This window comes from Lissotriton helveticus, chromosome 2_2 (genome assembly GCF_964261635.1).
Source record: "Lissotriton helveticus chromosome 2_2, aLisHel1.1, whole genome shotgun sequence".
In the NCBI taxonomy this organism is placed as follows: Eukaryota; Metazoa; Chordata; class Amphibia; order Caudata; family Salamandridae; genus Lissotriton; species Lissotriton helveticus.
Genome location: NC_136060.1, coordinates 295,101,873 through 295,123,107, shown reverse-complemented (window position 1 = coordinate 295,123,107; position 21,235 = coordinate 295,101,873). Strand labels below are relative to the sequence as shown.

Below are 21,235 nucleotides of genomic sequence, written 5' to 3'. Positions count from 1 at the left end.
CAGTCTTAGTACCGGATCGGTACAGGTGGTGGTAGAAGGCGAGCTCACAATCCTCGAGCTGGATGGTCTGTGGATCGGGCCGCGGCAGCGCCAGCAGGCCAAGGTGATAGTCTCATAAAGCAGAGGGCCGCGGCAGCGCCAGCAGGCCAAGTCGATGGTTTCACGAGGCAGAGGGCCGCGGCAGCGCCAGCAGGCCAAGATGGTTTCACGAGGCAGAGGGCCGCGGCAGCGCCAGCAGGCCAAGACGATGGTTTCACGAGGCAGGGGCCGCGGCAGCGCCAGCAGGCCAAGACGATGGTTTCACGAGGCAGAGGGCCGCGGCAGCGCCAGCAGGCCAAGACGATGGTTTCACGAGGCAGAGGGCCGCGGCAGCGCCAGCAGGCCAAGATGGTTTCACGAGGCAGAGGGCCGCGGCAGCGCCAGCAGGCCAAGACGATGGTTTCACGAGGCAGGGGCCGCGGCAGCGCCAGCAGGCCAAGACGATGGTTTCACGAGGCAGAGGGCCGCGGCAGCGCCAGCAGGCCAAGACGATGGTTTCACGAGGCAGAGGGCCGCGGCAGCGCCAGCAGGCCAAGACGATGGTTTCACGAGGCAGAGGGCCGCGGCAGCGCCAGCAGGCCAAGTCACGGATGAGTTCTTCTCGGGTCTCTCGACTCCAGGATACAACTCCCTTCCTGGTCTGGTCCTGCCCCAGTTATAGGTCTGGTCCCCTTTGATGTCCGGACCCTCGCGCCTGGGGGCCGGGAGGTCCGGGATGAGGGAGTCCAGACACCCAGCAGGGGGGTGGAGCCAGCGCCCAGGCGGCCTGGGGTGATCGACACCTGGCGGAGGAGAGCCGTTGACGATTCCTTCTCCCATTGACTCGCCAAGTGGTCACTCTGCCTCCTGGGGGGAGGTTGGTGCCTCGATGTCGGGCCCGGCCGGGCCCAGGGTGAGGGTCGAGTTGAGGCCACGCGGCCTCGTGCTGCAGTGCCCCAAGATGGCGGCCGGGTCGATGTCGTGGGGTAGATGGTGACCCAGGCCAGCTGGGTCCGGAGCTGGTGTCTTGTAGTGGAGGGATTGCAGGGTAATTCGGGTGGTCGTTGGTGGACTCTGGCTGGGATGCAGGGAGAGCCAGGGTCCTGGTCCCATTGAGGGGAGGGGGTACAGCTCGAACATGCGGCCTGTCCAACATGCGTCCCCCCCAGCTGAAGGCGGGGAGAGTCAGCCATCTTCCTGGGGACTCTCCTCGCTGAGGCGGAAAAAGCGTGACAGGCCGTCGGCGTTGGCGTGGTCCTGGCCTGGACGATGTTCCACCGTGAAGTCCATCCCCTGCAGGGAGATGGACCAGCGCAACAGCTTCGGGTTCTCCCCCCGCATTTGCATCAGCCATTGCAGGGGTCGGTGGTCTGTTTGCACCCGGAAGTGGGTGCCGAAGAGGTATGGCCGGAGCTTCTTGAGTGCCCAGACTACGGCGAAGGCCTCCCTCTCAATGGTGCTCCAGCGCTGTTCTCGGGGCAAGAGGCGTCTGCTGATGAAGACCACCGGATGGTCGACCCCTTCGGCGTTGAGTTGGGAGAGGACGGCCCCCACACCATGATCGGAGGCGTCCGTCTGCACAATGAATTCCCGGCTGTAGTCGGGAGCCTGGAGCACGGGGGCCGTGCACATGGCGGTCTTTAGCCTCTCGAAGGCTGATTGGCAGCCCGGGGTCCAGTTGACGGTTTTGGGGCTCTTTTTGGAGGTGAGCTCTGTGAGGGGCCCCACGATGCTGCCATAGTCCTTCACGAACCGCCGGTAGTATCCGGTGAGCCCCAGGAAGGCCCGGACCTCCGTTTGGCTCGTAGGGGGTTGCCAGGCCTGGATGGCAGCAATCTTGAGTTGGAGAGGGGCCACCAGCCCGCTTCCCACTTGGTGTCCCAGGTAGGTCACGGACCCTTGGCCAACTTGGCACTTGCTGGCCTTGATGGTGAGCCCGGCTTGCTGGAGGGCGAGTAGAACCTCCCGCAGGTGGCGGAGGTGGTCGGTCCACTGGTGGCTGTACACAGCAATGTCGTCCAGGTAGGCGGCGCTGAAGTCTTCCAGGCCCGCCAGTACCTGGTTTACCAGCCGTTGGAACGTTGCCGGGGCGTTTTTCATGCCGAAGGGCATGACTTTAAAGTGGTAGTGCCCGTCTGGGGTAGAGAAGGCGGATCGTTCTTGGGCCCTAGGGGTGAGGCCGATCTGCCAGTAGCCCGCTGTTAAGTCGAAGATGCTCAGGTAGCGGGCGGCCCCCATCCGGTCAATTAGCTCGTCTGCCCGGGGGATGGGATGAGCGTCGGTCCGGGTAACTGCATTCAGCCCTCGATAGTCCACGCAGAACCGGAGCTCAGGGGCAACGCCCGGGGCAGCTGCCTTGGGAACCAGGACGACTGGGCTCGCCCAGGGACTGTCTGAGGGTTCGATCACTCCTAGGGTCAGCATCTTGGACACCTCGGTCTGGATGCAGGCTCGTACCCGGTCTGGTACGCGGTATGCTCGGTGTCGAATAGGAGGGCTGTCCCCGGTGTCCACATCGTGGAGGCACCAGGGGGTGACTCCGGGGGTGAGGGAGAACAGGGAGGCGAACTGCCTCAGGAGCGTTTGGCAGTCTTGGCGTTGCTCCGGGGACAGGGCCTCGGAGAGCTGGACCCCTTCCACTGAGCCATCCTGCTCGAAGGCCCTCAGTAAGTCCGGAAGGGGTTCGGAGTCTTCTTCTGTCCCAGTATCGGTAGCCATTAGGAGGCTGAGTTCGGATCGCACAAAATGGGGTTTGAGCCTGTTGGCATGGAGGACCCGTAGGGGGTTCCGGGCAGTCTCCATGTCGATTAAATAGGTGACGGGCCCCTTGCGTTCGATTACCTTGAAGGGCCCGGACCATCTGTCTTGGAGGGCACAGGGCTCAACCGGGGACATCACCCAGACCTGTTGTCCAGGTTCGAACTCAATGGAGGACGTGTGCTGATCGTACCACCTCTTCATGTCCTCCTGACTGGCCTCGAGGTTGGCTTTGGCGGTGTCTCGGAACCGCCGGGTCTGGTTGCGGAGAGCCAGGAGATACCGGTAGACGTCCGGGGGAGTTTTCTGGGGAGGCTGCTCCCAACCTTCCTTGACTAGGCTGAGGGGGCCCCGGACGGGGTGTCCGTACAGTAGTTCAAAGGGGCTGAAGCCGAGGGACTTCTGCGGGACCTCCCGATAGGCAAACAGGAGGCATGGCAGCAGTACGTCCCACTGGCGTCGAAGGGGTTCTTCTAGACCCATAATCATTCCCTTGAGGGTGCGGTTGAATCTCTCGACCAGTCCGTTTCCTTGCGGGTGATAGGGGGTCGTGAATTTGTAGGTGACCCCGCATTGCTGCCAGAGGGACTTCATATATCTGGAGATAAAGTTCGTGCCCCTGTCACTGACGACCTCCCGGGGGAACCCCACCCGGGAGAAGATCCCCATCAGGGCCCGGCCCACCACGGGGGCCGTCACAGTCCGAAGAGGGATGGCCTCGGGATAGCGGGTGGCGTGGTCTACCAGGACCAGGATGAACCGGTGTCCTTGGGCTGTTCGAGGGTCGAGGGGCCCCACAATGTCTATTCCCACTCGTTCAAACGGGGTGGTGACGACAGGAAAGGGTTGTAATGGTGCTTTGATTTTTCGGCCACTTTTTCCGCTGGCCTGGCAGGTGGGGCAGGCCTTGCAGTGGTTGGCGACATCCTTCCGCATGTGGGGCCAGAAAAAATGGGTCACCAGGCGGTCGTAGGTTTTATCCTGCCCCAGGTGTCCGGCAAGGGGGACATCGTGGGCTAAGTTCAGGAGGAAGTCTCGGAAGCGAAGGGGCACCACCAGTACCCGACTGGCCCCTAGTTCTGCAATTTTCTGCTCGCTGTAGAGCAGGTCTCGGTCCCAGTAGATCCAGTGGGCCCCCGAGGTATCTCCGGTGCTCTGGGCCAGGGCTTGCTGCCGGAGTCCTTCGAGAGAAGGACAGGTTTGTTGCTCGGCCCGGAATTGTTCCTGCGTGGGGCCTCCCTCCTGCCGCCATTGTGCCAGGTCAGGGACGTCCCGAAGCTGGTCGGGTCCTTCTTCGGTTTGGGTCAAGGGAATGGCTTCTGGGGCGGCCTCCTCTGGGATGAGCGCGGGAGGAGGTTCTGGCCACTCGGGCTCTTCTGGGCTGGGGACCGCGCGGGCGGTCATGGACCGGGTCGTGACGCAGACCCATTGGGGAGGCCAAGCATCCCCAGGTGCTCCCTCCGTTCGACAGCTGCCCAGGGAGAGCTTTCAAGGTCGTTTCCTAGGAGGCAGTCCACGGGGGCATCATCGCGGACAGTTACTTTTAACATCCCTGTTACTCCTCCCCACTCGAAGGGGACGCAGGCCATGTGGCATAGGCTTTCGGAGTTGTCGGCTGATCGAACAGGGCAAAGAATGTTCGGCAAGATTTGGTCTGGAGTGACGAGGTGGCGTCGGACCGCCGTTACACTGGCCCCGGTGTCGCGGAGGGCTTCCGCCCGGCGGCCATTGATGTTGACCCATTGACCGTACTTCTGTGTGTTGGCGGGAAGGGGGGCCCGCGGAATCATGTCTCTCTCCCCTAAGCAGACCAGTGCCATGGCGGCGGGTGCCCATTCAGAGGGATCGGTCTCGTACTCCTCTTGGTCTTCCGGGATTATTTCTTCCCCTAGGGCCGCCGCTGCAACTTGGCGGGGAGTAGTGTTCGGGTTCTTTGGGCAGTTGGGATCACTGGCGTAGTGGCCGGGTCGCTGGCACCTGTGGCACGTAATGTTGGCCCGGAAACCGGCCCGGACGGCAGGGCTTCCCCGGCCAACCGGGGTCGAGGGGTTTCTGGGGGGTGACGAAGGGCCGGGGTCTCTCCCCCGACCCTGACTTCCTCCTCCCCCTCGGGGGCGATACGATCTGGATACTTCGCTGGGTGCGCTCCGGCCAACTCGGGTGCTTTCCCACCGGTCGGCTTCGGCGGCGAGTTGTCGAGGGTCGGTTAGCTTGCTGTCCAGGAGGTGTTGCCGGAGCTCCACGAAGCAGTTGTTCGACAGGTGTTCCCATACGATAAGGTCAAAGAGTTGGTCGTAGGTGGTTACTTTGTTGCCCTTGATCCACCCCTCGAAGGCTCGGCTAAAAAAGTTCACGTACTCCACCCAAGTTGTACCCGGAATCCGTTTGCAGTCGCGGAACCGTTGGCGGTACATCTCAGGTGTGAGCCCGTATCGAGTGAGGAGGGCGGCCTTCATGTGGTCGTAGGAGGTCATCAGCTGGTCCGGGAGTTGCAGCAGGGCGTCCCGCCCTTCGTTGACAAACCTCCCCCATAATCCGGCTCCCCAATCGCTTCGGGGAATCCGGTGGGAGGTCATTGCCACCTCATAGGCTTTAAACCACTGCTGTATATCATCGTTCTTGTGGTATTCCCGGATGACATCTTTGGGGATGTGAACCTTGGGTTCGGTCGAGGCAGACGGGGTCGGTCGTTCGGGGAGCCCGAGGTCTTTATTCTGTTTCTGAATCTCCAGTGCTTTGAGATTGCGCTCATGTTCGTATTCTAGTCTCTTTTCCTCTAGCTCCCTCTGTCTTTGCTTGTCTTCCCGCTCTTCCCTGAGTCGTAAGTGTTCCAGGGTTATTTTTTGTTCTGCCAGCTTGAGTTCCCCATCCAAGCGAAGTCGGGCAAGTTCTAATTCGTGGAGGCTGGTTTTTTCTCTTTCTCGGATCTCTTCCAGGGAGAGATCCGTTCTTTCTTTAGTTGGTGCGGGGCTCCTTTCGGTTGTTTGTGTTCGGGGTACGGCCGTACCCGTTTCTGCCCAAGCTTCTAGGGCTCGTTTGAAGTCTTCCTTTGTGCTAAGACCTGTGGTTGGAAGTCCAAGTTCTATGCAATATTGCTTCAGTTCCCGGTGGTTGTAGTCTTCCAATTTTTCCATCTGAAATTTTTCCGTTGTTCCGCTCTCTATTGACATGGTTGTTGTGTGTGGTGGGGCGAGTGACTTTCTGTACGATTATGCGTAGGTTCGGATCCCGTCGCTGGCCACCAATGTTAGACGGGGACCCTGAGGGTCGGCCGGATACCGAGGGAGAGATCCCCGAGGGGGACCGCCTCCGGCGATCGTACAGACAAGTACCCTCCCTCCCCACAAACAGGCACCACACCAAGTCGAGTTCAAGGCTTTATATAGGGTTCTTAAGGCAAGGATATCAGCGATACAGGATAACTTGGACCCGGGGGTCTTCTCACTTCTAGTCTCTGTAGGGAAAGGGGGTAGCGGGACAGTCTTAGTACCGGATCGGTACAGGTGGTGGTAGAAGGCGAGCTCACAATCCTCGAGCTGGATGGTCTGTGGATCGGGCCGCGGCAGCGCCAGCAGGCCAAGGTGATAGTCTCATAAAGCAGAGGGCCGCGGCAGCGCCAGCAGGCCAAGTCGATGGTTTCACGAGGCAGAGGGCCGCGGCAGCGCCAGCAGGCCAAGATGGTTTCACGAGGCAGAGGGCCGCGGCAGCGCCAGCAGGCCAAGACGATGGTTTCACGAGGCAGGGGCCGCGGCAGCGCCAGCAGGCCAAGACGATGGTTTCACGAGGCAGAGGGCCGCGGCAGCGCCAGCAGGCCAAGACGATGGTTTCACGAGGCAGAGGGCCGCGGCAGCGCCAGCAGGCCAAGACGATGGTTTCACGAGGCAGAGGGCCGCGGCAGCGCCAGCAGGCCAAGTGACGGATGAGTTCTTCTCGGGTCTCTCGACTCCAGGATACAACTCCCTTCCTGGTCTGGTCCTGCCCCAGTTATAGGTCTGGTCCCCTTTGATGTCCGGACCCTCGCGCCTGGGGGCCGGGAGGTCCGGGATGAGGGAGTCCAGACACCCAGCAGGGGGGTGGAGCCAGCGCCCAGGCGGCCTGGGGTGATCGACACCTGGCGGAGGAGAGCCGTTGACGATTCCTTCTCCCATTGACTCGCCAAGTGGTCACTCTGCCTCCTGGGGGGAGGTTGGTGCCTCGATGTCGGGCCCGGCCGGGCCCAGGGTGAGGGTCGAGTTGAGGCCACGCGGCCTCGTGCTGCAGTGCCCCAAGATGGCGGCCGGGTCGATGTCGTGGGGTAGATGGTGACCCAGGCCAGCTGGGTCCGGAGCTGGTGTCTTGTAGTGGAGGGATTGCAGGGTACTTCGGGTGGTCGTTGGTGGACTCTGGCTGGGATGCAGGGAGAGCCAGGGTCCTGGTCCCATTGCGGGGAGGGGGTACCGCTCGAACATGCGGCCTGTCCAACATTTCCCCTATTGACAAGCATTCAAATAAACATTAGTACTAGTATGAGTGTATGTTGGGGTCTAGTACCGGCCCATATCCATTTGGGTTATCTATCGATTGGACAGATTAAGATTTGAGGTCCAGGTCTTCAGATTTAAAATTAAGGCACTCAGAGCAGCTGGAGCGTCAACGGTAAATAACCATTTCACTTTGAATTAAGCTGGGAAATAGCACCTTTGTGAAGTGAGGAAAATGTGGTATTTGATCTACCACTAATTAACAAGACATAAAACCTAGAAACTGGACAAACAGCTCTCAAGCCAAAATAGGCATGTTCCATTAATCTGCAGTCCCCTGCGTCGAGATGATATAGCAAGTCAAACGAAGGAACCATTGCCAAAGGAAGGAAAATCAGCACTAATGGATTTGCCCTACTAGATGACACGCCATACGGAGTTTATAGAAGTACAACCAAGACACCTATAAATAATCTTATACCATGATATACAACTATAGACTCCATAGGAGTCAGCGACTGGGCAGACGTTTGACGCTGAACAGCTAACACAGATAAACCAAAAGCTTTTTCTTAACTTTAAGCAAAATAACACAAAAAAAATTACCCTCTGATGAGTGGAATGTTATAATCCACAAAGTCTTGAAATATAATGAAAATGAAAGTAGAACATTGTTAAAGAAAAAAGCCCCGAAATGGTTGTCTGACAAACCGGGCTAAAGAGCAAAAGGAATGGTCTTCATATAGTTAAAAGGTATGATAAAGGTCCATCACCAGAAAAAACATATTATGGCTAGAAGAGAAAGTAACAGTCTTATAATCTACTTGTGAAAATCTGGTCTCCTTATAAAGCCTTATCCGGACCAAAGTATAGTTATTAGTATGCAGGAAAAAAACAATAAAGACTGCATTTGTGGTGCAATGTATAAATTCAGGACACCTGTCAAGCAGACCAACTATGGGATTTACTCTTTACACAGGGGAAATGGAAGTAAGGACTTCGTTTTTTGTCAAGATCTTTTCAAACATCCAAGCGTGGCCAAAGCCAGCAATGGATATTCCTGGAAAATTGGTATTGAATCAATCTCAGAATCTTCTGTAGAGATTATTATTAGTGTATTTTATATAGCGCGCAGCTACCCCAACGGGGTGTCCCGGCGCTCCTGTGTGTTCGTATGCGGAGTCAGATTTTTAGAGGGAACTTTAGCAAAAGAGGAAGGCTTTTTTTAAAGCTTTCCGAAAGGGGGGCTCTTCCTGGATCATCCGGATGGAAATGGGTAGCTTGTTCCAGAGGGCAGAAGCGCACACTTGGAAGGTTTTACCGCCGGAGCGAGCTTTTTTGAATCTAGGAGTAGTGAGGAGAATTTTTGAGGCAGAGCGAAGGAGCCTGGCATTACTGTAGGGGGAGAGGCAGGTGGAGAGGTAGGCAGAGCCTTTTCCCCTAACTGCGCGATGGGCCAGTATAAGTGCTTTAAATTCTGCCCTTTTTTGTATAGGCAGCCAGTGTAATTTACGGCGGTATGGCGAGATGTGCTCACGTAGGGCAATGCCACCCACCAACCGTACTGCAGCATTCTGGACTGTCTGGAGTCGGTGGCAAAGACCAGAGGTCTGTCCAATGTACAGGCCGTTGGCATAATCCAGATGGGAGGTAATCAGTGCCTGAACAATGGTCTTCCTGGTGTTACTAGGTAAAAAGTTGATGAATTTTTTTCACCATCCTAATTTTGTAAAAACAGGCAGCTGATACCGTTTGGACTTGTTGGTGAAATGAGAGGTTAGAATCCCATCTGATCCATAGATTTCTTACTGATTCTTTTGGCTGGGGGGGGGGGGGGGCACTCAATTCAAGGGGCCACCAGATGTTGGGGTCCAGTGGAGAGGGTTGATGAAAAAATAATACCTCCGTTTTCCCGGCATTAAGCCGGAGAAAGTTGTTATCCATCCATTGGGCTATGGTGTGGAGGCAGTTCTTTAGTGGGTCGAAAGCGAATTGAGTGGGGCTGTCAAAGGTAAACAGGAGTTGAATATCATCTGCATAGGATGTTGCCTTTATTCCTGATTGAGCAATGATTTCAGCTAGGGGCGAAAAATAAACATTAAACAGAAGAGGGCTCAGTGACCGAAGCGGTCGACTGTCCAAGGTGTAGGGAGGAGTGAACACTGCCTGCGTCCGATTGGACAGGAAGGATGCAATCCATTTAAGGGCCTTACCCTGGATGCCTTTTGACCGAAGGCGGTCAAGGAGGAGGGGGTGGGAGACGGTGTCGAATGCTGCCGACAAGTCGAGCAGCACCAACACCGCTCTTGATCCCTCGTCCAACTTCCATCGTACGGCGTCAGCCATCTCAATCAGTGCTGACTCAGTACTGTATCTCGGTCTAAAACCATGTTGCGAGTCATGAAAAGCACCATGTGCTTCTAAGAAGCCTGCTAATTGCTGCTGCACAGGTTTTTCAAGCACTTTAGCAGGAGCTGGTAATAAGGAGATGGGCCTGTAGTTGGCAGGTTCATTAGGGTCGGCATTAGGTTTCTTCAGTATGGGGACTAGTCGGGCGTGCTTCCAAGAGTCTGGAAAGGTGCCTGTCCGCAGAGAGTCATTCCATATACCGTTTAAGATGGGGTTGAGGAGAGGGGCAAGGGATTTATATTGTTTAGCTGGCCAGGGATCCATAGGTGAGCCAGATCTGCATTTTGAGAGTTCTATTAAAGATTGATCTACGGTAATCTCTTCGAAATTAGAGAAGATACAGTCAGATTCCATAGAGACTGTGCTAGTTTCATGGCTGTCTGAGCTGGTATTGCAGGGGGAGGAGTCGTATATAGTGGCAATTTTGTCCTCAAAGAAATCAGAGAGGCAAATGCACAGTGTCTGGGACACCAGAGGAGGTCGTTTGAGGGCTAGTGGGTCTGTGAAAGTTTTAACTGTATTGAATATTTCCCTGGACGATCCCTGTGCTCGATTTATTTTCTCCTCAAGATAGTTTCTTTTGTGCTCAGTTATCCTTTTCCTATAATCTTTAAGGGCAGATTTATACTTGAGCTTACAGTCTGGGGAGTATGATTGTCTCCAACGTCTCTCTAGAAGCTTGCATGCCGATTTGCATTTACGGAGCACATCAGAGTACCAAGGGGCAGACCGGAAGGTTTTAATAGGTCTGATCGGAGCAAGATGGTCAATTGAGGGAGAAATCCAGCCATTGAAGTTGGTCAATCTGGTATCCAGTCAATCTGGAGATCCCTTCAAACTATAAATGGTTTGGCAAGGAAACTGTAAAGCTTTTGAGGCCTTTCATCTCAGTAAACTAGGAAACTACAACAGCTTCAGATATCTCTACTGTACTCCCACATTCACATCAAGACATACTAATGCCTGTCACATTAAAATGAGGACAGCGCCAGTCTATGAAATGAAAATATCTGTCCGATCTTGGAATGTGGCAGGCATTTCACAAACACTACGAGACCAGGATAAGACTGAGGGGCAGATGTATCAACCGTTTTGCGACTCGCAAAGGCCGAAATTCGCTGAATTTCGGCCTTTGCGACTCGCAAATGGTTGTTTTGCATGTTTTAGAATGTATCAAAAATTCGCAAATTAAGAAATCGCAAAGAGTTGAGATTCCTTAATTTGCCATAGCATTTAAGGAATCGCAAATTTTGCGATTCCTTAAATGCTATGTATGAAGCATTTTTTTTTGCGATTTTTTGTTAAGGAATCGCAAATTACCACCAACTTGCAGTTGTTGGTAATTTGCAAAGTCCTCAAAAAATGCACAATTTTGTATTTTTAAAGGTGGCATGTGACGCACACACATGCCCATGGGGCATGTATGTGCGCCATAATCTCACACATGTACATTTCAGGGGTGCAGCAGGGTGTCTTTCAGACACCCCTGCACCCTTGAAATAATTCTCAACTTGCGATTAGCAAATTGCGAATTCGCAATTTGAGAATTAGTTCAAAATCATTCCTATGGGCCTCCTGGCCCATAGGAATGCATGGGAAATTAAATAAGGAAGTGTAAGGAATCGCAAAATAGCGATTTTGAATCTCGATACATCTGCCCCCGTGTTTCTAACTAGCCACAAAATGATAACCCAGCCGGGAACATGGATCTCCATACCCTGGGTGGTTCCAGGGTATGTCAACCACACTAAAAGGGCCACACAGTAAGCTGGCAGAATGAATAATGGTGGCATGCAATTTTTTCGTAGGGTTTGTACCTGTTCTAACACCAAAAATTGGGATAACCTTCATGCAAACACTCATATTTGCAATGTTTTCATACTTAGAAAAAAGCCTCTATGAATAATAAATATTTATACCTCCTACTTCTCTCTACGAATCAGGGAAGCAATGTACAAGCCTGCATTAAGCACACCTTGATATTCATCTGCAGAAATTTAATTTGCAAGATAGCAAACTGGGGGATTCCTACTGATCAAACCATGGAGTTAAAGGACAGCTTTTCGATTCCTTCGTTCAACCACAAGGTCCCTAAAACTGATGTGAAGGGATTCTTTGTTAAAGCATTCTGTTCTACTATAGGCTTTATTTCTGCATGAAGTTTTATTGAAAATAAGGATGTCACACCGCAATAGGAGTTCAAACAATGCTCAATTCCATTTTCTTCCAAGCAGAAGACTAGAGCAACTTCAACAACTTCAGGCATTCCTGAAGAACTGAAAGTGATCACAATATCCTCCTATTTGAAATGAAAGGAATCACACTTAAGAAGACTCGAGAATGCAAAGAATTAAATAGGGATGTCAGCCTGCTCCAAAGTGAGACTAAAATGGAATACAATATTAGGTAGTATGATAGAGGGCTGGAGAGAAGACAGAATTACTATAGGCATACTTAAAACCCTAGAAAATACAGTAACACACAAGGGGAATCAGTTGTTCGGTATGAAAACATATTGAACTCAATAATACCATTAGTAATAGGACAATCAAACAATATTAGCCCTAAACCCTCACAAAATATCAAACAAGTAGGCCTGGATTGATCATGCCTGCAGCCAAGGCGAAGCGGAACAAAAATACTTAATTTATATGAGAGCAACAGTTGCTGAGATTCAGTTAGAAAATATTACAAAAATCTGATTTAGAGACAGAAATATAGGCAATACAGAATAGTTGGAATGGTTTAGAGAAAGTAACTGTGGAGAATAATTCCAGGACTTGCTAGTTGAAAATGTGCAATGGGCTGGGGGCCAGAAGTATATCTTGGAAGCAAATATCGCAGAAGAACAATGGATGAGTCACTTCAATAAAATGTTGCTCCACAAAACTCTTACCTGCAATTTGAACCATTCTGCTCTGATGTCTACTTTTATATCAAAAACCGAAGGAACCAAATTCATGAACAAAGAACAGCTAGAGACAGAAGGAGACGATACTATGCCTAAGCGACCTACCAAGGCCAACATCAAAAACTGCACGTTGGTGCCTGGATCGAAAGCTGGAATAGGAAATAAAAAAACTGAAAACATTCTCTCAAATTTAAACCCCTCAGGTATCCTGACAGACTTTGAAGATATATGTCTGAAAAAGTATGGACTAAAATAGTCCTCATTAAATTGTTGTACATTTATTTTTCTCACTTGGGCAGTCCCTGGCAATGCAGAGATGTGGCATGAATCAATATGCACTAAAACAAGTTCCTATCATATCTCTACAGTGACAGACCCTCTTTCACAATGCCTCATGGTTCATCACACTCAAGATTTATGGGGCGACATCCCATTCCATAACACTGTGGGCACACTTCAGTAGCTCACTTGTGAGGCTGGTACTGCCATTTGACTGGTGCACTTCCTTACCCATTGTGTATCTAGTCATGCTTCCCTACCTTCTGTAAACTGTTCCACTGCCACAGAGGTGTGGCCTGGTTACCCATTCAACGTGGTAACTATGCATGCAAGTTTACTCCCCACAGGGGCTCTCCTCATTTATGTATTTTTTATTATTTTTTTGGGAGACTTTATAAAGCGCGAACTAGACCCGAACCGAATCAGGTATCAGAGCGCTTTACACATCACCAGTTACGTTACATGAGGACACACATTCATTTTAGGCACGGGGAGATTAAGTGATTTGCTCAGAATCACAGGAGGTTTTGGCGTCGTTACCGAGACTCGAACCCAGATCCCCAGGTCCGAGGTCGGGCGCCCTAGCCGTTAGGCCAACTCCTCTCCTTGAAGTTTCTGGTTCTGAATCACAATGAAAGGCCCCCCCACACCCCCAAGATTCAGGTTTTAAAGGATTTCATTAATTTTATGCAACACACTTACTTAATGCGGTAATGCAAGTAAATCCATATATATATATCTCAGGTTAATACGTTTCAATTTATGAAATCTTTGCTACAACCATTTGGAACAATTTAACATTTAAAAATAGTAAAGATTATAAACAATTAAACACATGGATGTGTTGTGTTGATCTTACCCAAAGTAGAAAAGCAGTACACAGGAATAAGCCAACACTCCCTGCACTTTTATAGAACTGGTTACAACTCTGATGAGCTGGAGGAAAAGAAAAAACACACCAACAATTTACCAGCTGATTTTCATGGCATTTCTAGAAGAATTACAGATAAGTATCTGCTTGAAAATTGAATAAAGAAGCCTGCTTGAGAGGCAACAATGAAGCAGCAAATCGAACATTATAACCAGAGAATTTTCATTTTGTCTCTTTGTCGTATACTTTTAAACATTCATGTAACTGCTCGATAGTAAGTAGTACATGGCAGCAACTTAAAATGAAGATTTCTCAATTGCGGATATTTTGAGTGTGAAAAAGGATTGCCCTGGCATCTGCCATTTTGGTCATCGCCAAAAGGAAATCCAGATGTTAAATAACCAGTTGTTCCATAGTACCTTGTGGTGTAGCGCGATAGTAGAACCACACTGTATGATGTCAAAAGAAAGCACAATCTATTGAACTGCTCTTACACAAATCAAATTACTAAATGTGGACGCCTGTGTCCCGAATATAAGTCTGCTGTCAAACGGAGGGGCACACCGCCCATACAGATATAGAGAAGCGCCCATACAGAAGGAGAAGGATTTAAATTAAGTAGTTGATGGGCAGAGTGGAATCTACCTGCTTTTTATAGTGCATGTTATATAATCATGATTTCTGAAGAACTTTAAGTTGAACTTAATTCAATCTTTAAATGGCATATGCTTGTGAGCCTCCCATTTCGATTTCACTGTGTTTGTATTTCGAATCATCTTTCGATTTTAAAATAAAGGTTAAATCTGGTTGACATCTGCTTTTCCATTTATGAAATTTAAACTTGAATTTTTCTGATTTTGCGCGCCATTATTTTTAGGTGCTACAACGGAGATGCTCTTCGTTCTCATCTATTTGTTTGCATTCTACTATCTCTCAAGGTTGGGCCTCTCTACAGCATCAAGAATCAAGGCTGCCATTGACACGTGTACCTTTTCTTCTTTGCTTTCTTAAATACTCGTAGTATTCTTATTGCAAAATGAAACAATGTAGAAACTATATAATTCAGGAGGAGTTTTCCAAGCCAGGATTGGTATTATAAAGTTCACTCCCCTCTACAGATATTGTACTACGGTACAAACTGTATAATCATGTAACAACAGACAGAACTACCCCCCTTACACTCCCTACCCCCTATCCCCCCAATGCTCAATCAGATACACAGATTGCTCTTCAGGAGGGCCCATGAGCTACCGAAAGACCCACACTTTGCATTTCCATGGCTATCGAATTTGGCCCAGTCCCATCGCTCCCCCCAGTGCAGGCCCTGTCACCCACCACATCTCCCTAGTCTGGTCAGAAGCCTACCCCTGGTTCTCTCCAGCCTCTCCACTCGGGGAGGCATCAGCCTGAGGCTCTTTCAGGTTGTGTATCAAAGCTCTCCAAGAAATCAGGTCATCTGCCAGTTTCTCATCCTGTGGTACCTTTCTCATATGAAGCTCCTCTGCCGCCGCCTATTGAGTCATATCATGCTGCTAGTCTATTGCCAGGGGGCGTCTTGAGCTCAGCCACCTATTAGCTAAGCACAGCTTATCCAGAGTTAAACACAACAGAGCAAATGTACTACTGATCTTCCCATTTTTCTTTTGGGTACCAGACTCATGAGGCATTGCTTAGTTTCAAAGGAGATAGCCCAGCCCATGGCCCTGTGACGCTGTTCCAGCACCTCCTTCCAGAATTTTATAACATGTGAGAAGTTCAACCCTACATGGTCTCTAGCGGGATAGTTGACATGCAATTGCTTAGGGGAGAGGTAGGCAAGATGGATAATATTAAATGGATATGCTTGAACTCTGCATGAATCAAAACATTATGCACTCCCCTGTGTACCCTAGTCCACTCCCCTGCAGTGATAGGGTTCTTGCTAAACTGTTGCCAAGTATCATCCACTTTCAAGGGTGAGACCGTCCTATCAGTCCGCAGTGCTTGATAAAGGTGTGCAATGAGCTTCCGCCCTTGCATAATGAAAAAACTGTCCCTGCCCCAAGCCAAATGTCTCACAGGCATCCTGCATAGTGATAAACCGGGCAGCATGGTACAGGTCAATCAGTGTGTTACACCCACTGTCGCCACCAATCGGTGGTCATGGTCTGAACTATGAGCGCAAAAAGTCTAACAATGACTATCTCCAGCTCAGGTGCATAGGGCGCCCTAAGCACACTCCCCGTATTGCTCTCTCCCATAGAAGGCATACTTTTTGGACCACATGGTGCATAGTCTCAGGAACTCTATTGCGGAACATCAGGAGTGTCCCCAAAACTGCGTCTCTGAATATGCCTGCGAGTAAGGTCTTTTCCCAATTATCTCTCTTGTCGAACCAATGACCTGCACGCTGGAGCTGGGCCCCAAGATAAGACAATTCAAGGTACTTGACCTCTATCGCTCCTTTGTCCCATTTTAACTTGAGAGGTGAAAGTCCCACCTTGCACCATTTCCCTGTCCACAATAGTGCTACTAGGAGCTGGTCTAATTCTCGAATACTCCACGAAGGATCTCATACATGGCGCCCTGCAGCATGTAAAGGCAGCGAGGTAGCACCACCATTTTTATCAGTGCGATTTTCCCCATCAGGGAGAAATTCAAAGTATGATCTTGTGGGAAAGGAAGGTGCACCAGGAACAAGAAGTCAGAATCGTCCAAAAGAGTCCAACAATTTTCTTTATTCGTATCAAAGTATTTTTTTTTTTAATGGCCTTCAGCCACTTCAAAGTATTCCAGAACTTAGAAAGGTGGAGGTTGGTAATGACCGTTTTTAGGTTCAGGGCGTGGCACTGCTGCACTCAGTCCTTGATTTGTTGTCTAAGATATCGTACGCTATCCGTTCGCCAAGGCAGGCCCGCCTTCAGCAATAAATTGACGTCCACTCCCTTTAGATGGACTTTTGAGTACAGTACAGATTTTGACTAGTTAACACAGAGCCCTGACAACTCCCCGAATTCCCTCATCATAATTAGAAGCATTTGTACTGAAGTGACTGGCTGACGCAGCTATATCCTTGCCTCATCCGCGTACAATGACGCAACGTGTACCATCTGGTCAACCTATATCACCCAACCATGCAATACCTGATGCAGTTGGCATGCCATAGGCTCCATTGGCATGGCGAACAGCAAGAGAGACAGGGGGCAGCCTTAACGCGTACCCCTCTTCAATAGAAACTCATCAGAAACATAGTGCCCAGTCCGGACTGTGTGTACAACAGTTTAACCCGGAGAACAAATTTGGGTCCCACTCCCATTTTCTCGAACGCATGCCATATATACTTCCAGCACCAGGAGTCAAAATCCTGTTCTAAGTTTAAGAAGTTGAAGGCATATTGATCGTGGTTTAAGCGAGAGGCATGGAGGACATGGGTCAGCCGCCACAGATTACTTATGGTACTCCTACGTAGAAAGAACTCTGACTGATCAGTCTGGACCAGTTTTGAGAGATATCTAAATTGACGCGCCGCCAGAACATGGCTGAGTATTTTTTTAACCACATTTAACATGAAGAGGGCCAATAGGATACCGCATTCAGCAGATCTTTCTCCAGATTCGGCATCAAGACAACCAGGGCCTCCAGCACGGAGACCGGAAGCGTCCCATTTCATCTCTCTACACAAGGTCCTTTCCCTATTATAAAGTCATTTGTAAGGGCTTCGGCAACCACTCCCTTGTAAACCGGAATGTTAGGGACCGAACCGCCACAGTGGCACTTGGGATCTGGGTCCAACCAACGAGCAAGTCAATAGCAGGGGCGAATGGTCGGAAAGATACCGAGCCAAGTATGTTGCATCAGTCACTCTCAGGGGTGCATTCTTTTGTATTAGTAAGTAGTATGCTTATAAAGCGCACGAATGCTGAGGCGTCTTGGCGCTGAGAGAGGACACAGGTTTAGCACACAAGAGGGACATTACTTCTGCCTCACAAAGAGCCAAATCTTCAGTAACTTCCTGAAACGAGGTCTGGATGGTTGGAGTCTAATATCGTCCGGTAAATGGTTCCATAGTTTAGACGCACGGTATGTCATGCTCCTACCCACCCCCATCTAGCTCTGTAAAATCAGGAAATAATCTACTGTATGCATCAGATGCCGTTGTATAATGGGTATGTGCCTGTCCAGGGAGAGATCGGTCTATGTCTCCATTTAGAACGCAGTTAAAGTCGCCAGCTATTATAGTTTCAGCTGGCAGATGCCGCCGTAACCAACTCCCCAAAGAAGTCCCCACTATCTGTGTTAGGTACATAAATATTAAAACTTCAGATTTCGTGAACGTCCAGGGTCCTATACAGTATGACATACCTCCCCCTTCCGGAAAGGGATCCTGTGGGCTATCCATAAAAGGTCTTCGCACGCAAATCCAGATTAAGATGTACCATATATCTGTCCTCTCCATTTTGTTCTAAGAACGGCAATGCAATCTCCCCACGTGTGTTTCCTGCAGAAATGATATTGAAACCCCATATCTTTTTAAGGAGGTATGCACTCTTATGTTTTTTCGGTCAACTCAGCTCTCATATGTTCCACGTGAGGACTTGTACTTACTTCCTGTGTTCTGCATAACCATGGACAGTAGGCACCAGTGTCCTCCACTGGGCCTAGGTTTCCATCATGTAGTACTAAAGTGTAGTTTGGTATGAGGAGCACCCCCCCAAACACATCAACACGATATTCTCCCAAACAACCTCATCAAGCCCCCTCCCCTAGTCAGAATATAAAGGACTCCTTTCGGCACAACCATCAGCCAAAAGTGTACCACTCACCGCCCCAAATCACCCCCTCCCCACCCACAACTAGTACAAACTGAGGAACAATTAAGTGGATTCACAGACTAAGGAACAGTATCCCCTTCAGTCGCATGACCAATATAGGTACTCAGCGGACCAACAGAAGACGACGGGTCCTCAGCCTCCTGCAGCTGTGGCGCACCAACCAGCATAGCCTAGGACATTACATAGATGAACAATGACATCAGCATCCAGGTGACAAACTATCTCACCAGCCTCCCTGGGGAACCAGCCTATAGGTTTTGCAGTTCTCCAACTGGTGTGACATACTTCTTCAATCCACGTATGTAGAATCCTAATTGAATAGCTGCAGGTAGGTTCCCTTGATCATCAGTGGTTTTGTCTAAGCACAGGAAAACATTTTACCCGTAGTAAAACTATCGCAAAGCAGCACTTTGGTGGTAGTGCCAACTGAACAAGCAATTTCAGGATTAAGTATCTAGGATATGTCTAACTGGATTGTCTGAAATAAGTAAGGCAATGGTATCCACTGGGCCCAGATATGAAGCAAGGAAGCTAATTCTCTAAGAAGGTCACCAAGTCTTAATATAGGAGGGACTAAGGCAAAATCATAAGACATTACTTCATTTTCTTTGTCCTCCCCTTTACAAGACCTATTCAAAAGAAGGTGGGTCTCGCAAAGTAAAATAGAGGGTAAATCGAGGTTCGTGCTAGAGAGTTACCTATATGCAAACAGTCGTCGTCAAAGTGGCCAGCGCCTCCTTTTTCTCAAGTGATATAATCAATCATCTGCGAGTTTCATTGGGCTAAGGAAACATCACATGCCATTTCATGTCACTCCTTACATGGCTGTGGTGATTCTTGGATGGGAAAACTTTTGTCCTTGCAGGTGCCAGGTTATGCACTTGAAACATTCTTGCGACATCTGTTAGGAAGACGAAGCACAAACCCTCCCAAAGACATGATTATCAGTGAGTTGAGCAAGATTCTAAAAACACAAAAGAAGAAGCTATAAGGATACTTCAAACCTGCTAATCGTGTTCTATCACTTAGCAAGAGTGGGATGGGTGTCCAATTTTGAATCATTCACTGAAGTGTGAAAGCTACTGTGAAAAGGGAAGATGATGCCTCTACAAAGAAGACCACGTATATTCCAATGGTCATAGGTCGTTGGGTCATGTGGAGATGCAAACACAACAAATACTTTATATATCAGCATTTAATCAAAATGGCATGACGAATAAGGCTGCAAGCAAAATGATTTAGGAGGTAAAATGTTTTAAACATGTAGAAAGAAAATAGCAATAAGAGAAAGGCGGAGAATTCACCAACTGTTACGGATCTTGCACCTCTAGACGTACGTAAAAATGCATCAGTAGGGCTTGTGCACAGAATGTATATATACTACATGTCAATTCCATTGCAGTCTCACAATGCACCTCATAAGTCCAATGGGTGCCAACTGGTACTAGTGACGCGGAACGGCTAAACAATTATTGAGATACAATCGGACACCTAGGGCAAGGTGTCATCTGTGGAATCTGGAGGAGCGAGTATCCATTAGAAAAGAGATGTATAACTGAAAGGCTGGTAAGGCAGCTCAGCAGTGTGAGATGAAGACCAGTAACCCTATTCTCTTCACCTGAAAGAATAATTTGATCTCTACAAAGGCTACATTTCTTTCATTCTTAAAAAATAGTGAGAATAAAATGAGTACCATTCCAGAGGGAACAACAACTGGGTTGACCTAAAGTTATTAGATAAAAGCAATCTCTTAAGTATTCCAATATGCATTTTGTTGCACACCAGTATGAATGATGGAATTTCAATTTGAAATTTAAGCTACTAATATATAACTATAAATGAACAAACATACACATGAATACAGACACATGCAGACACAAACACACTTACCAGGACTGCCAGTGGGAGAGGGATGAAACCCATTCTTCTGGAAACAGAATCACTGTAATCTGTGTATGCCTGAAAGACAATAAACACATTTTTGTGAGTAAGAATGACGAAAGAAAGATGTCCTTCCAAAATGACAATAATAACTTTACAGACAAAAACTTTGGGAAAGCATGGGCGCTGATTTGGGACATAAGCTTTCAGGCAGTAAGAACATACTCTTAAGCATATGGTTCTAAGAGGTTCTACGGGACCAAGAAAAAAAATCACACATAGGTTGGAGGAGAGGTATGCATCGCCAAGCCTGATTCACCTAAGCACCACTGACTACCTGCCTTTTAATGTAGGCAACCTAAAATCTTGTTCATGGTTAGTGAAAAAGTGTGTATTTGAGTTACCATCTGTGATACTCACTCAGTGTATAACTGTTGGGCAAGTTACTTATCTTCGGTAACGCCTAATCTGGTAGAGACGGGATCTAGCAGCAGATTCCAAATCTTAGAATCCTCCCCGGTGCCAGACTGGATCTGGAAATTTTCTCAGCAGTACCTCTGTGTGTGTTAGTAGAGGGTGCGAAGCGACTCCGCAACGATGTCGTATCCGGATGCAATGTCAATAGAGTCCATACAAGCCCTCTCCCGACATGCAGATGTCATTCTCTTTGCGACCATTTCCACACCAACAACGTGGAGCCACGTAGAGAAGCAGTCTTAGGGAATAGTGTGCCAAAAAGAGTGAGGAAGAGGGGGAAGAGGAAGAGGAGGAGGAAGAACAAGAAGAGGAAGGGGAAGAACAAGAAGAGGAAGGGGAAGAACAAGAAGGGGAAGAACAA

General features: G+C 49.4%; 1 protein-coding gene across 1 annotated transcript in view; it reads right to left on the bottom strand.

The window, feature by feature from the left end:
- Window positions 1-21,235, bottom strand: part of TAPT1 (transmembrane anterior posterior transformation 1) — a 620,835-nt gene that overhangs the window by 118,463 nt on the left and 481,137 nt on the right. The window contains exons 11-12 of the mRNA XM_078678446.1: window positions 20,407-20,475; window positions 13,694-13,770 (exon numbers count right to left, since the gene is read on the bottom strand). Coding sequence (XP_078534572.1) covers window positions 13,694-13,770; window positions 20,407-20,475 — 146 coding nt within the window. The remainder of the gene's footprint in view (window positions 1-13,693; window positions 13,771-20,406; window positions 20,476-21,235) is intronic.